This window comes from Aythya fuligula, chromosome 4, assembly GCF_009819795.1.
Source record: "Aythya fuligula isolate bAytFul2 chromosome 4, bAytFul2.pri, whole genome shotgun sequence".
Taxonomy (NCBI): Eukaryota; Metazoa; Chordata; class Aves; order Anseriformes; family Anatidae; genus Aythya; species Aythya fuligula.
The window spans coordinates 16038390-16051717 of record NC_045562.1 but is presented as its reverse complement, the minus strand read 5'-3'; the positions used below and the strand labels follow the sequence as shown (position 1 = coordinate 16051717).

Below are 13328 nucleotides of genomic sequence, written 5' to 3'. Positions count from 1 at the left end.
TTCCAGGGGGGAAAGGAGAACTCCACCACAAGTAAAACAAGCAGAGGGCTCATCTATGAGGACTTGGCTTGTCCAGAGCCTCCATCAGCATTCTGGGGAGCACAGGGCTAAAAACTGTGTGGGCATTTTACTGGCATGGCAGAGTGGTTTTCAACCTCGCATACTTCTTAACAGCCCTGCACAGAGCCATCACAGCTTATCTAGAGCTGCCACATTTTCAGAAATGTGAAATCAAGCTGAGTGCAGGGCAAGTTTCTGAGAGGTGAGCAGGCTCGGACAGCAGCTGTCTGTCAGGGCTGCGGTTAGGTGCTCTAACACGTGTCCCTTCCCAACTAACAGACAGAAAACCCTAGACTGTACATTTGTTTTGGGGAGGCAGTGCTTAACTACAGCATCCCCTCCTGCAATAACATGAAAATATCTCTGCCTATGATTATTTTTCCCCTGCCCACTTCCCTTGCAACAGACCATTGATCCTACGAGGAGAAGATCATTTTTAAAAGACCTTCCCAGTCAAATCAGAGGTAAAAGCACACACCTCCACCTTGAAATTACACTCAGTGGGAGATGACAAGTGTCTCCCAGGGGGCTGCCTGAACAAGCGATACCATTCTGCCCCCTCCCCATACCAGCAGGGAGCTGCAGGCCCCTGTTGACAGCCAGCGTGGGTAGCTGCTGCTTTGGCAGCTCCATGGAGAACTGCAGCCTCCCCGTCTGCGTGTAGAGGCCATCCGTGATGGAGAAGCCAAACTCGTCGGTCTGCGCTGCCGCACCGCTCTGAGTATAAACGATCAGCTCATCCAGAATGTCCTGGTAGGTGAAGGACGAGCCCAGAGGCAGCACACGGCCGTGCTCTGGGGGCTCTGCAGCAGTCTTCCTCCTGCGAAGATGACCTGACAAATGAGAGATGCACGAAAATCATGGGAGCGGATGTGGCCTTGCTGGAAGAACTGAGGAAACTGCTAAGAACTTGACTACATACGTGAGATCTGAAAAATGGCACACAGCCCCCGCTAGTTTAGCAAACAGGGTAACACAAAAGGGAACTTCCCAAGGAAATGGGTGCAGTCCCCCTTTTCCCTCTCAAATAGGAAAAACCCTCAAAGAACAGGTCTGCCCTGAAGCACAATTGCTGCTCCAAACACTGACTAAACGTGCCTTATACAAACATGCCAGGCTTCTCTCTCACATCAGGGGTATTAGACACACACACACAGATGCACAGACAGATGTCCCTGCTCCAACCCCACTGTGTCAGGACTTACCATGGTCAGGACTTTTGGTAACCACGATGACGAGCTCACTGTTCTGGGTGTCCAAGTCCTGCAGGTTGAGGGAGGCGTTGGTAACGACCACACCTGAGCTCTCGTGCACCCTGACAGGCTCCAGCACCATCTTTGGGGGCTCGTCGTTCTGCCGCTGCACAGATCCCAAGGGGACACAGTCAGAAAAGGGAAATGGCCCAGGGGAAATGACTGCTGCCTACCTGAATGAAATACAAGCTCCCAAATGACAGTACTGCTGCTGGTACCAATGCATGAACTACATAGGTCTTTCCAAATCTCTCCAGCACTGTGGAGGCTTCTAAGAGGGAGAAGGAAGCCGAGAAATAAGCCCTGGAGAAGAGGCTGCAATGCACAACTACTCTGTGGTGTGACAGGGGAATTATGGCCCTGTACTAGGGGAAGGAAACAGACAGGAGGAAGGAAACTCTCTTCAATCCACTTCCCATGCATTACAAAGGTGTGAGGAAAGCTCACGGTTCGAGGGAGCTGCACTTTAAGAGCCAAGTGTCTGTGTCAGAGAGGGCTCTGACAGCCAGAGAGCACGGGCACACCTGGATGGTGATGTTCATGCTGTGCACTTCAGACTGGCTGAAGCCATCGCTCACGTAGAAGCTGAAAACATCACTTGTCGGCTCGATGCTCTCATGGACGCTCTGGAAGTAGTAAATGCTGCTCTCTAGGACGTCTTGAACGGAAAAGGAGGCGTCTGTGGTCACAGCGCCCTGCGGCCCGAAACTCTCACCTGCACAACAGAATGCCTCTGGTGAAAGGACGTTCAGCTCACAGACAAACTAAAAATAAAAGCAGCAGCATTAAGAGAGGAATGGCACACTGAAGGATGCAGAAGGTTCACTCCTATAACATGGTTTCCACTCATCTTGTGACCTTTGTAGCAGCAGTAGGTCCACCTGCTGCATTAGAGCAGACATTAGGAAAGCTGCAGTCCTCAGTGCCCCGTTTACCTGTCTTGGTGTTTTCAATGTAGCCATACATGGGCAGAGTGATAACCGTGACCCTCAGGTCTTCCTTGGCAGCAGTATCATAATCTGCAGCTAAGTGGTGATGAGCCAGCAGCGGGACCCTGCCTCCCTCATCCACCTGGAAAACAAAAAGATACAACAGAAGTACAGCCACTGCGCACAGCACCACGCGAATCGTTACTGAACAAGCCTGCCGCATCACTCCGTGGAGGAGGCTTCCCTGGTCCTCACAGTGCTCTCGTTTCTCTGAAGTCTTGTCCCACCCTCCCCCAAATCTGTTAAGTATGAAATCTGCTGGGAGGTAAAGTGGGATGCGAAGAACAAAGCCTGCCTGGCCCTAAAGAGGAGCCTGTGAGTGCTTTATCAGGGGAAGAAGAGAACTGGCAGAGTCACGCTGACCTCTTGGAAGGCAAAATCTGCTTTTCTGGTGGAGGGGAACCTTTTGAAGGCAAGGGAGGTTGAATGCAAAGCTGAAAAAAGAGGGAAATGACTTCAAAAGGCTTTGATAAGGAGTCTGAAATGTTTTGCATCAGCCCAAAGCACCAGATGCTTTCAGACTCATCTTCTGCTCATCTTTTAAATACAAGCTGGTGAAAGAAGGGGCCAAATATTAAACAGGAGTAAGTCAGACTTGTTCCACTGACATCAATGGGACACCCCAGGGAGAAGCTAGCTCCTGACTAGAACGGATGTGAGCAGGTGAGGTTTGGGGACGCAGCAGTACTGTCAGTCCCCTCCGGCCTCCAGGTAATTTATTGACTCTTAGCACTCAAAGGACTGTGTGTGTAGCACCACGTTTCTACAGTGATTTGCCTTCAGTCCAGGAGAACCGTTCAATTCCCCCCACGGAAGACCTTCTTGTCACTGTTCCCAGTCCCCTGGGTGGCCACTTACAGTGATATGGTCAGCGAAGGCAATGAGCGACGGCACCGTCTGGGCTGAGGTGATAGTGATGGTAAACATCTGCCTGTCGAGCCGGTTATTGTCAGCATCAAAAACAGCAAAGTGGAAGGTGTCAGTAACTGGCTGATTGCTGGTCTCAAATACGGTGGAGTAACTGGAAGCCAAAGCACAAGCTGTGTCAGGGAGTCTCGCTGACAGCCAGGTAAAAACGCCTCCTCCCTGCCTTTAGAGACGAATTCAAGAAGAGGTGGTAATCCAGTTCCCAACTTCACTCATTCCTTGAGCACTTTTAAACCACCATTTTTCATGTTGCCTACCCTAATTATCTCCATGACATTGAGACAAAAAAAATTCCTAATTTAAAGGCACACCAACTACTGGCATTTCAGCCACACATAAATACCTAACTCTGTACACGAAAAGCTCTCATCTGGAGTCTCACAGGACACAATAGCCAAGAAGAAAAATCTTTGATATATTTTACTAGCATAACACAGCCCTGAGCTCCCTGTGAAAAGCCCACTGAGCTTTTAACTGGCGTGGCTTGAAGGACAATAGCTATTTGATACCTGATCCTCTGGTTGTTGATGTCTTCCATGGTGAAATTATAAACCTTAGACAGCTCTTCATCATGAGAGCCAGACGTCCGTAAGAGGGTGCCATATGTGGGCAGAGATATTAACTGGATTCTTATCGCTGAGTCAGGAGAATTGCTGTCCTAAAGATGAAGGAAAAATAACAAAGCCAACACAGAACTGGATTAGCTTTTGTTTCCCTCCACTAAAAACAGAAAGACAATGGTTTTTAGGAAAATATATCAAGCAGTTTCCCAGAGATAAGCCCGATATTTTTATTTTCAAATTACCCTCCTAGTGGACTGGACCCTTTATGTAATATGCTTTCCCTGACTCCAGAAAAAGTGAGCCAGGATTTATCTGATACCTGGCAGAGGCAGTAACTGTTGCCCATCAATGCTTCAGACAGAGACACAGCTAAATTCAGTTCTTAGTAAAACAAAGGTTAACGTGAAGTGACGTTGCAAAGGCCAATTTTGTATTAAACTAAAAGCTATTCTTGGCTCTTTCTAACTACACAGGGTACAACCTCTCTATGATCTCATGGCTCAGGTGTCATCTTTCTTACCAAAGTTTTTTGTGGTTGCCTGAAAGATAAGACCCAAGGCAGAAATGGTTTTCTCAAGTATATGGATCAGGAATGAAATCCTCTTGCTTGTGACGGTTCTCTTCCGCAGATTAAACCTGAACAGCTCCCTTGTCAGCCTTCTGCCTACTAAGGAGAACAGGACAGACCCCTGGCTTATACCCAGACACATCCTTTGGAAGAAAAGCATTCATTTGCCTTCTTATCCTACCTGACTCCCTGCAGATCCCTAACCATCTGGCTGACAGCCACTACATGAGGTCTCTCCAGCTTCACACGTGCACTGTCATCTCTCCAGCCTCCTCCGTAAGGAGAGCACATCTGCATACCCCAAATCCACTGCTGGTGTCTCTGCAGCTGCATCAGCCACAAGGAGAACACCTTTCCCTGAATTGCACCAGCAGGACGACTCTCGTACAACACACAAACACTGACTCAACCTCCAGGCTAACAAGGAGCACAGCATCTGGGGTTGCTCAAAAAAAACAAACCCTCAAGTGTGTGCAGAAAAAGCAGCAGGCAATTTCTGAAGGGGGTGAGAGGGCAGAAATTTTCAAGGGATTATCAACTAGCAAATCCATGTGTGTTGTTAGCAAGTCTCTTTGATAGAAAAATCTGGGATTAACTCAGTTTTCATGTTAGCATGGCAGTTCACCTCTATTCCAGTCAAATAGGGATAGTCTTAAAACCCTGATGGAAGAAAGAGTCTATTATCCCCATTTTGGCAGCCGTAGTCAGGAGACAGTCAAAAACTTCAACTCTTTGCCAAGAATCCACACTAAGGGCAGGGAGGTGTGGGTGGCAAGGGGTCTGCGGGGGGATTAGGAATGGGATGCTGCCAGCATTCACCGCATTTAGAAACAGATGACAGCTTACAACATAAGCAAGGTGCGATCGAGAGAGAGTCACGGAGCTTTTGCTAGCCACGGTGATTGCCAACAAGCAGCCCGGGGCCAGCTGCGGGCCGTTGTTATCCGGCAGGGACACTTCCACCCGCAGCACTGTGGTCACTGTGGTGACACCATCGGTGACAGAGATCTCCATGCTGTCCTCTGCGGCCGACGAGCCATCGTGCACGTACTGCAGAGCATTTCGAGTGACGTCCTCGTAGGTGAAGGTGTCGCCTTCCCAAAAAGAAATGCACGAGTCAGGAAGACCGTTCAGAGCACCAATCCAATTCAAATGGCGGAAGGCCCCAGTTCAGCAAAAGACTTAATCATGTGCTTACCTGGCATTTAATGCCAAACTTACTGAGCTGTGAGTTATGGAGACATATATTAAAGACTTAGTATGTATGTAGGGCAAAGCAAAAGCTGTAACCTTAACTGTTTTCCAGACACTGTCACTCTTTGGGACTCTTTCAGTGACAGTTCCTCTGGAAGTGCACAGATCCTCCTTTCTTCCCAGCTGCTTTGTAAGCTCATGCCTGTCATAACTAGATAAGGCTTCCCTCTCCACATCTCTGTTTGCACTCCTTTCTTATAGACAATATTTGTTCATCTGATCACACACTGGAAAACTGCTGCCACCAAAATCAACAGTAAAACTCCACAGAAGTATTTGACTGCTTGAGCAGCGCAGCTGAACAACTGACACACTGAATTCTGTCAGAGGCACCCGTCTCCTCCTGCCCAACTGAACCAGCTGTGTGGACGGGCCCATGCTCACCTCCTCCCCTGCACTGAGGGGTATTTCTTCTCCACTCACCTGCTCCCATGTGCTCCTGCACTCCTGCACCCTGCTTGAGCAGAATGCCATGACGGGGAGGCTTCACCAGCTCAAAGAAGAGCCCCTCAGGAGCTGTATCTGTGTCACTCACAGCCAACTGGATCCCTGTGCCAGGGAAAGAGAACACAGGCTTCAGCACCCTCAGATACTGCGCTGGCAATATTCCTTAGGTTTGGTGATCAGTTTTTGTGAATGGAGCCCAAAAGCTTTAATTTAATCAGTACCTGGAAAGTCAAGTAATTCTGGAGCATCTGTAGCCCAAGGGTTTACTGACTTCATGGAAAAAAGTAGTTCCCTGATAATGTTTAGATCAGGTGTTGTATCAAAGAACTTACTGCACACCCGAGTCACAGTATTGCCAGCATGACAGCTATAAAAACCCTCAGTTTATGAGATGTGCATGCATTCACATAGAAGGGAGCTATCTGTAAAAGCCTCAGAAAACCCCCTGACACCACAAGAAAGTGGCTTTTGACAAAGAAATCAGTGCAACAGCACTTAAGAGGGGAAAAATAAGGAAGCAGTATGTCCCTGATCATGCTCTCCAAGACTCAGCCGCAGAACGGACACACCACACACCAAGGAGCACTGCCTCATGCTCAGACACTTGTCTGAGGCACCACTGCACAGTTTTCTCAGTGGCTCCTGTCACACCTGCGCTAGCACAGCTCCTTAGCTGAATGCACAGAGGTGCGTGAGACCAAAGCTCTCCCTTGCTCCATCCACGTGGCCTCCTGGAAGTAAACAGCGTGCCTCAGGCAGAGCTCTGCCACCTCACCCTTTCCACCCTACTCACCGATGGTGGCCTTGCCCCCCTGGCTGACCTCCAGGAACGGAGCTGTGATCTGAAAGACTGGAGGCTGCTGCTCTGCAGAGACCAAATGAATGACAAACACCATCTCCGGGGTCGTGTGTTCTCCATCAGACACTAGGCACAGACAGAAACCACGCCTGAGTGTAGGGATGTTCTTTCAGGGACTCACATTGGAAATTGACTGTTCTCTACACATCACCACCCCACATTGCTGACTTTCTTCCCACCCTGTCAATTTACACCTTTGTCTATGGACATAAAACATAATCCACACATATCCAGAAGTATTTTTTTTATCTTTGTCCCTAACTCATCTTAGTATGATGATCGTAACTTGAATAAGCCTGTGCATGTGTACATACTATCTTCCATGTATGTATCAGGTGCACTTGTAAGTCAGAGCATGCACTTCTCTTTGCTAGTGGATCACTGCAAACCTGTGCTAGGTAGTACATGGAAAGGGGAATATGTATTAAGTAAGCAAGCAGCTTATTAGTAGCAATTTAATTGTGGAAATGTTTCCATAGTACATTAAAGAAAAAAAAAAAAAAGCAGAGCAAACCACTGGGTGTTCACACTGGAGGAAAAATAGGAATGCATGAGGCTTTTAGGACACATTTGAGACAACTACTGAAAAAGGTTTGTCTACTGAACTGCATCTTGGCTTCTATAAAACACTTGGGGACATAGATAAGTGAGTATTCTCCAGGCACATGCACTTCTAGAAATTCCTACGGAGTGCCCATAGATGTGCCTGCAGGAGAGGAAAGGCCAAGGACTAACAGGCACCGTGAAGGGCACAAGGAGTAAAACTGCTCTGGCCAGGAAAGAACCACTGGTTTGCATACCTGTGAATCTGAAGTTCACCGACTCTGGAAGACCTGGCGGGATAAATATAAGCACAGAGTAATTATGGTTAGAACATACCGATGTGAATTTAGACAACATTTGGAGAAAGCAAGTGCTGTTGTTCAACCAGACAGGAATCTTTCCTTACCAAGGAAAGCGCTCTTTTCCACAGCCTTCTCTCCAGGTACTGAGAGAACACGTTGCCCTCCTTCAGCCTGTGAAAAACCCTCTTGGTGCCAGTGGAGGGCATGGTGATGCATCGAACTGCATCACACAATCCTAGGTATCAACTGGTCAAACATGCTTGAGGTTTGTCACATTGTTTGCCCCTCTGTCTCCTGCTCCAGGTTGTTATCCCTTTGATGGCAGAAATCTAATATCCTGGCTAAACTGATTCAGTTTGTATTCATCATTTCCTGTCTCAATCTCAAGAACTAAACACGCAGTGCAGCACAGATCTCAAGCACGGGAGGAGCAGTAATTCCAAACCACAAAGCACCAGATCAGCAGTTTGACCAGGGCAGCATCCAGTAGTAGTGTCAACAGTGCTAAATGCTGTAGTGAACACGGCCATATTCCAACAATTCACTGCATGTTTCTATACCGAACAAGAGGGAAAATCATGCTGAAGTCACAAGAATTGGGTGAACTTTTGGAATGTTCCCACAAAGCAGATTCCCGTGTTCTTTATATCATTCATGCCACAAGCCCTAGCGAGTATGGAAATAACCACAAAGTCATTCCAGGACTGAAGGAGGACCAGCAGCCTGACTTGGTGCTGCAAAGAACGTTCAACTCCTTACCTGCAAATGAGAAGGCAATGATCTCTCTCAAGTGTGGAGCTGCAGTGGGCGGACGATAAGCAATCTTGCCACGGTTTATATCTGCCTGAGTGAAATACCTGACTGGGGAGAGAGGCCTGTCTCTGTGCTCCACAATACCTACAGAAACAGAGGACTCGGTATTAATAGAAGGAATCAATTTTAATTTTAAAACCAGATACCAAAGGTTGTGGCTTCTATTTTTCTCCCTGATACTTCTTTTTAAATCTTCAGTTGTTGCTGAATGAATCAGATGGCTGTGACTGCACCCAGTACGGGTTCTACCGACCAATACAGGACATAAGAAATTAAAACAGATTCCTCAGCCATTTCCTCAAATACCTCTCACTAGAGAGTCTAGAAGCAGAAAGCTATGGAGCGCAACATTCAATATATTCCAGACAATAGTAAGAAAAATGTCTCTGTGCTGCAGCTTACTCCTAAACAAGCTGGAGAAACTGGGTTAAGAAACAAGATGTTTGAAAGCTAATGAAGGAGGCCGAACAGCTTAGCAGATGCCTCCACAGAATGATACTCCAGGAAAAACAAAAACAACAACAACAAAAAAACATTAGAAGTGCTCAGAAAGTATAACAATTAATTCAGCAGCAATCTGTCATGTTCTGAACAGCTACACTTGCCTTGTCCAGGAAGGAGAGGGACAGTCACGTTGAACAGGATTTTTTCACTGGGAATCTCTGGGTCTACAAAGGAGAGGTGATGGGGCTCAATCACTGTCACACGGTCCTCCAGCACCTTGATAAACACATTAGACCAAGAGCATCAATGCCAGAGACACGAGAAGACTCAGCAAGAACTGCAACAAGTGAGAATTTGCTTTGCTATACTTCAATGTAAGACAGTCTTTGAATGTAAAGGTGTAGTTCTTAGACCTAAAACTGACAAGGAACAGATGGGCTGAACCTTTACCAAGTTTTCCAAACTCCTACAGGATAGGAACTAATTGGGATGAGATTGCAGAGGATAATAAAGCTTAATAATGAGTAAAATTTGCTTTTAGGAACCATCTCATCTCTCTTTCAACTCATCTATAAGCCAAACTGAATGTGCAATGCAGAAGCTGAGCAGAGTACTATCATGCTCAACAGAAGACACCACTATACAGGCCCACCTCTGTTAAGCTCTTTCTGGAGAATTAGAAAGGGTCCATAAGCGTTTGGAAAAGAAAAGGAGACACACAAGGATCTTCCTTGTTTGTCCCTCCTCCTCCTTCCTGTAACTCTGAGCTTACCCCCACACCTTCAGGCTGTCTGGAAAACTGGTGGTGTTATTAGCACGCTTTGTACCCCGCAGATACACAACCTCCGCAGGTGGAGGAGTTTCATTATTCTGCCTACAGCAACTAAGAACAGATGAAGAAAAATCTGTTTTAATCAAAAACTCCCTGGCCCAGGATATAACTCATTGCCTAGCTAGTTTTCTGGTATAGTCTGAGGTAGCCGGACTGGATTCACTTTTTTAAAAAGTCCTGAAAGCATCTTGGCCCTTTCCACAGGAATACAGAGGAACCAAAGCTTTCCCCTTTATTTTTAAATCTGCCTAAAATGTCCTGATCCTTCCATTATCAGGTTATCATCAGTTGATGGTGGGAATTTGTTACAAGAATTATGTTGCAGCATGAACAAACTTAAGTGGACACTGGTAATTTACTTGCATGGATTCGTGAACCTTCATCCTGGGGAATTAACAGCTAGGAGAAGTCACTGAATTAAACAGTTCAGCTGGGTATGAAAAATACCCTAATCAGTAACAAAATATGGGGAGTACAAGCTAAATTAGGGGTAAGGGCAATTAATTCATAAGGTTCGGGAACAAATGGCAGGTTTCCACCCAGCACGTCAGGCGCAGCCCACCGAACCCTGACGCCTTCACGCCTGTATGGCCACCCTGCCAACCTGCATCCCATCCTGCTGCTCCTGAGGCCCGGTCTGGCCACCAGAGGAAGGTTCCCTGACCGCAGCTCAGTGCATCACAAATGGCACCAAACCCTTCTTAGGTGTGCAAGAGTCACATATCTAACTGGAGTCAAGATACCAGCACCACTATATACAGCCTCTGTACAAAAAAGGCTTAAAATTAACAGTGGTGTTCCTTTCATGCAGCCACCTTGGGAAGGGAAGGGAGGAGAACTTTTTCCTGTGCTTACAACGTTGTCTCCTTCACAAACCCATCTCTTTGCATTCATCAAGTGCAAAAGCTCAGGCTCCTGCCATCAGTTGTATCACTATGGGGGAAACAGGTCACTTGAGGGAAGGAAAACCAGCACAGGTGTCTGCCCAGATTAACCACTGAAGCGTCACCAAACTTTCTCTGACCTTTCTTGGTAGGACACTCAAAGGCAGCGTTTACAGGCGTGGAGAGGCTGCACATTTTGTGCTTGCTCTTCAGCTGAGAAGACAGTCTCGTTCTGAAGGAGTCTGAAGATAGATGAGCAGAACTCAATCACGCTGACGCCAGGAAAAGATTTAAGGTTATGGTTGCCTCACAGCTGCCTCCAAGGCCGATCTGTCTCTCCCAGAGGTAGGACCCGCAGGTTGTGAGGCACCCCACACTAAAACGTATTTTATGGCGCTATTGAATTTTGTGGTGTCTAATTAGCCATAAAATCCAGCACTACACGGCTTAGCCAGACACCTCTACCATCAATTCTGTCAATAATGGCAACAACAAAAAGTCAAGAGAAAGAAGACACATTGCTGCCTATTGCTCCAAGTAGCAGCCTGAGCATGTTTTATTGCTGCCTGTGAAAGGTCACCACTATTTTAAACCCCGACAAGGCCCTTGTGTCAGGACTTCTCACTAAACTTTTTCACACTGCTTCCCTCAGCCTTTCCTGGCCCCATGCCTGGCAGGCTGTCCTGGCTTCAAGGTCCTTTGCGTCCCCTTAGGAGGCTTCTCCTGGGGACCCGTTGCCCCTGGGACACCCTCCTGCATCTCACAGGCCTCACAGCGTGCTTTTGTCTGTCAGGGAGCGCCCGTGGGCACAGGCTTTCTGCTTGACAGTGCTGAGCGTACTGCTGGCACCTCACACGCTCTAAATAAATCACCAGGAGTGAGCGGTGCCAAAGATGACTGCACGCTCCAGTCAAGCCTGTAGCCCCAGCTCTCCCAGCACGCAGCTCCTGCCTGAAGGGTTGGCCTCAGCTCCGCACACATTTCCTGCAGGTGCTTCTCTCTGCTTTCTCATCACAGCCTCCTCCGCCTCACTGAGGACGCACAGACAAGGCACGCACCAAAACTGGAGGGCTCACAAAACCAACTTCAAACTTTGAGATCATCTTTTAAATTAACACAATCGGGGATGTAACTACGTTAGAGAGACCGCTGTTACCAACATGGCTGTTCCCAGAATCGATGCTGCAAGAAAAAATAGTTCAGTTTGTAACCTGTGTTCCTGGTGTTACGCGGGCTACTGTTCCAATAAATAAAGTTTGCAATGGAATTACTGGCAAGATGTCTCCTTAATCCACAGTTTTTCTCTCTTGCCATTCCTAATGGCTTCTCAGAAATCAGTATTTTGAAACTTCTAGGAATTCCATAAAAAATGTTTGAAGTTTTTCCCCATCCCTTCCAGTCTGTATATTCAGCACTTCTAATACTGATTTTTTTTTTTTACCTTTTAATGTTTTTTATTTCTTGGTGTTTTTTTTTTTTTTTTCTTCAACCACTTCCTCTTCCAAGCTATCTAGCTTTTCAAATTATTTTTTTTTATTATTCTTTGTATTCTAGTTATCTATCTGGTGCATACACCCTGTTCCTTGGATTCTATCTTGAATGAAGCACAACTGCACAGACTACAGCAAGCAGAGAAATCAACATTTGGTGGTTACAGCTCAATGTGAGGCTTTGGTCAATGAGCACTGCAGAAGGAACACTGAAACCAGCAGTCAGTGATGTTTCACACTTACAGCCATGTGCAAAGAGGAGCCAAGGGAAAGCTGAGGAGCCCTGGGTGTCTGCGGGAGAACAGCAACATTGAAGACGTGGCTTTCCAGGCTGGCTTGCGGACTGGCAGAGCTGGACACCTGAGAACAGAAGGTCACATGAATAGAAACCTGACAGAGGACATCACTGCATTTCAAGACCAGTTTCATACTTTTCCTCGTCTCTTCTCCTAGCCTGTGAAGGCAAAGACACGTACCATTCCAGCAGACACCAACCCAATACACATGTGGATGCCAACTGCTGGGCACTGAGGCCTCGAAACAGTAACCAGCTTCTCCATAATTGCCTGTACAGTCCATAAGTGGTTCACTTCTTTATTACCAATATGAAGGACGTCTGTCTGACAGTTCTCTACCCTCATCTATTCGTTCCCACCTCTGCCAGTCGCTGCCTCAGTTTTACTTCAATTGTCTGTATATTTTAGTGGAACTCTTCATCAAAAGAACAGAAAAGATAACTTGTCTTTAAACCTTCTTCTCACCCTTAAAATGACAACCCATTATGCTGATAAGGTAAAAGCAACTGGTTTTCTAACAACGGCAGCGACTCCCCGTGATCCCAACATCTCCCAAGACAGCCTGTGCTTCTATTTCAGAGAGACCCATAAAAGTTTCCCATATGGCACTCCAGCAGCAAAATTAAGTCAGCTGTATCTAAATTATAGCAGCAAACTCATATTAATGATATGTAAAGCAAGTACTATTCCACTGGCAAAAATTCAAAGGACCAAAGCCATTCCATAGAGATATGCCGCCAAGTGTTCCCAGCAATCCTGAGAGGCAAGCCCCCACAGAAATACAGCCTCCTTCTTCGTTAGACT

General features: G+C 46.9%; 1 protein-coding gene across 1 annotated transcript in view; it reads right to left on the bottom strand.

Annotated features, from left to right (window-relative positions):
- FRAS1 (Fraser extracellular matrix complex subunit 1) overlaps positions 1-13328 on the bottom strand; it is a 146072-nt gene that overhangs the window by 23875 nt on the left and 108869 nt on the right. The window contains exons 31-43 of the mRNA XM_032186222.1: positions 12472-12588; positions 9184-9298; positions 8525-8662; positions 7721-7753; positions 6855-6986; positions 6038-6163; positions 5207-5454; positions 3739-3887; positions 3161-3323; positions 2249-2384; positions 1838-2028; positions 1266-1419; positions 630-893 (exon numbers count right to left, since the gene is read on the bottom strand). Coding sequence (XP_032042113.1) covers positions 630-893; positions 1266-1419; positions 1838-2028; positions 2249-2384; positions 3161-3323; positions 3739-3887; positions 5207-5454; positions 6038-6163; positions 6855-6986; positions 7721-7753; positions 8525-8662; positions 9184-9298; positions 12472-12588 — 1966 coding nt within the window. The remainder of the gene's footprint in view (positions 1-629; positions 894-1265; positions 1420-1837; positions 2029-2248; positions 2385-3160; positions 3324-3738; positions 3888-5206; positions 5455-6037; positions 6164-6854; positions 6987-7720; positions 7754-8524; positions 8663-9183; positions 9299-12471; positions 12589-13328) is intronic.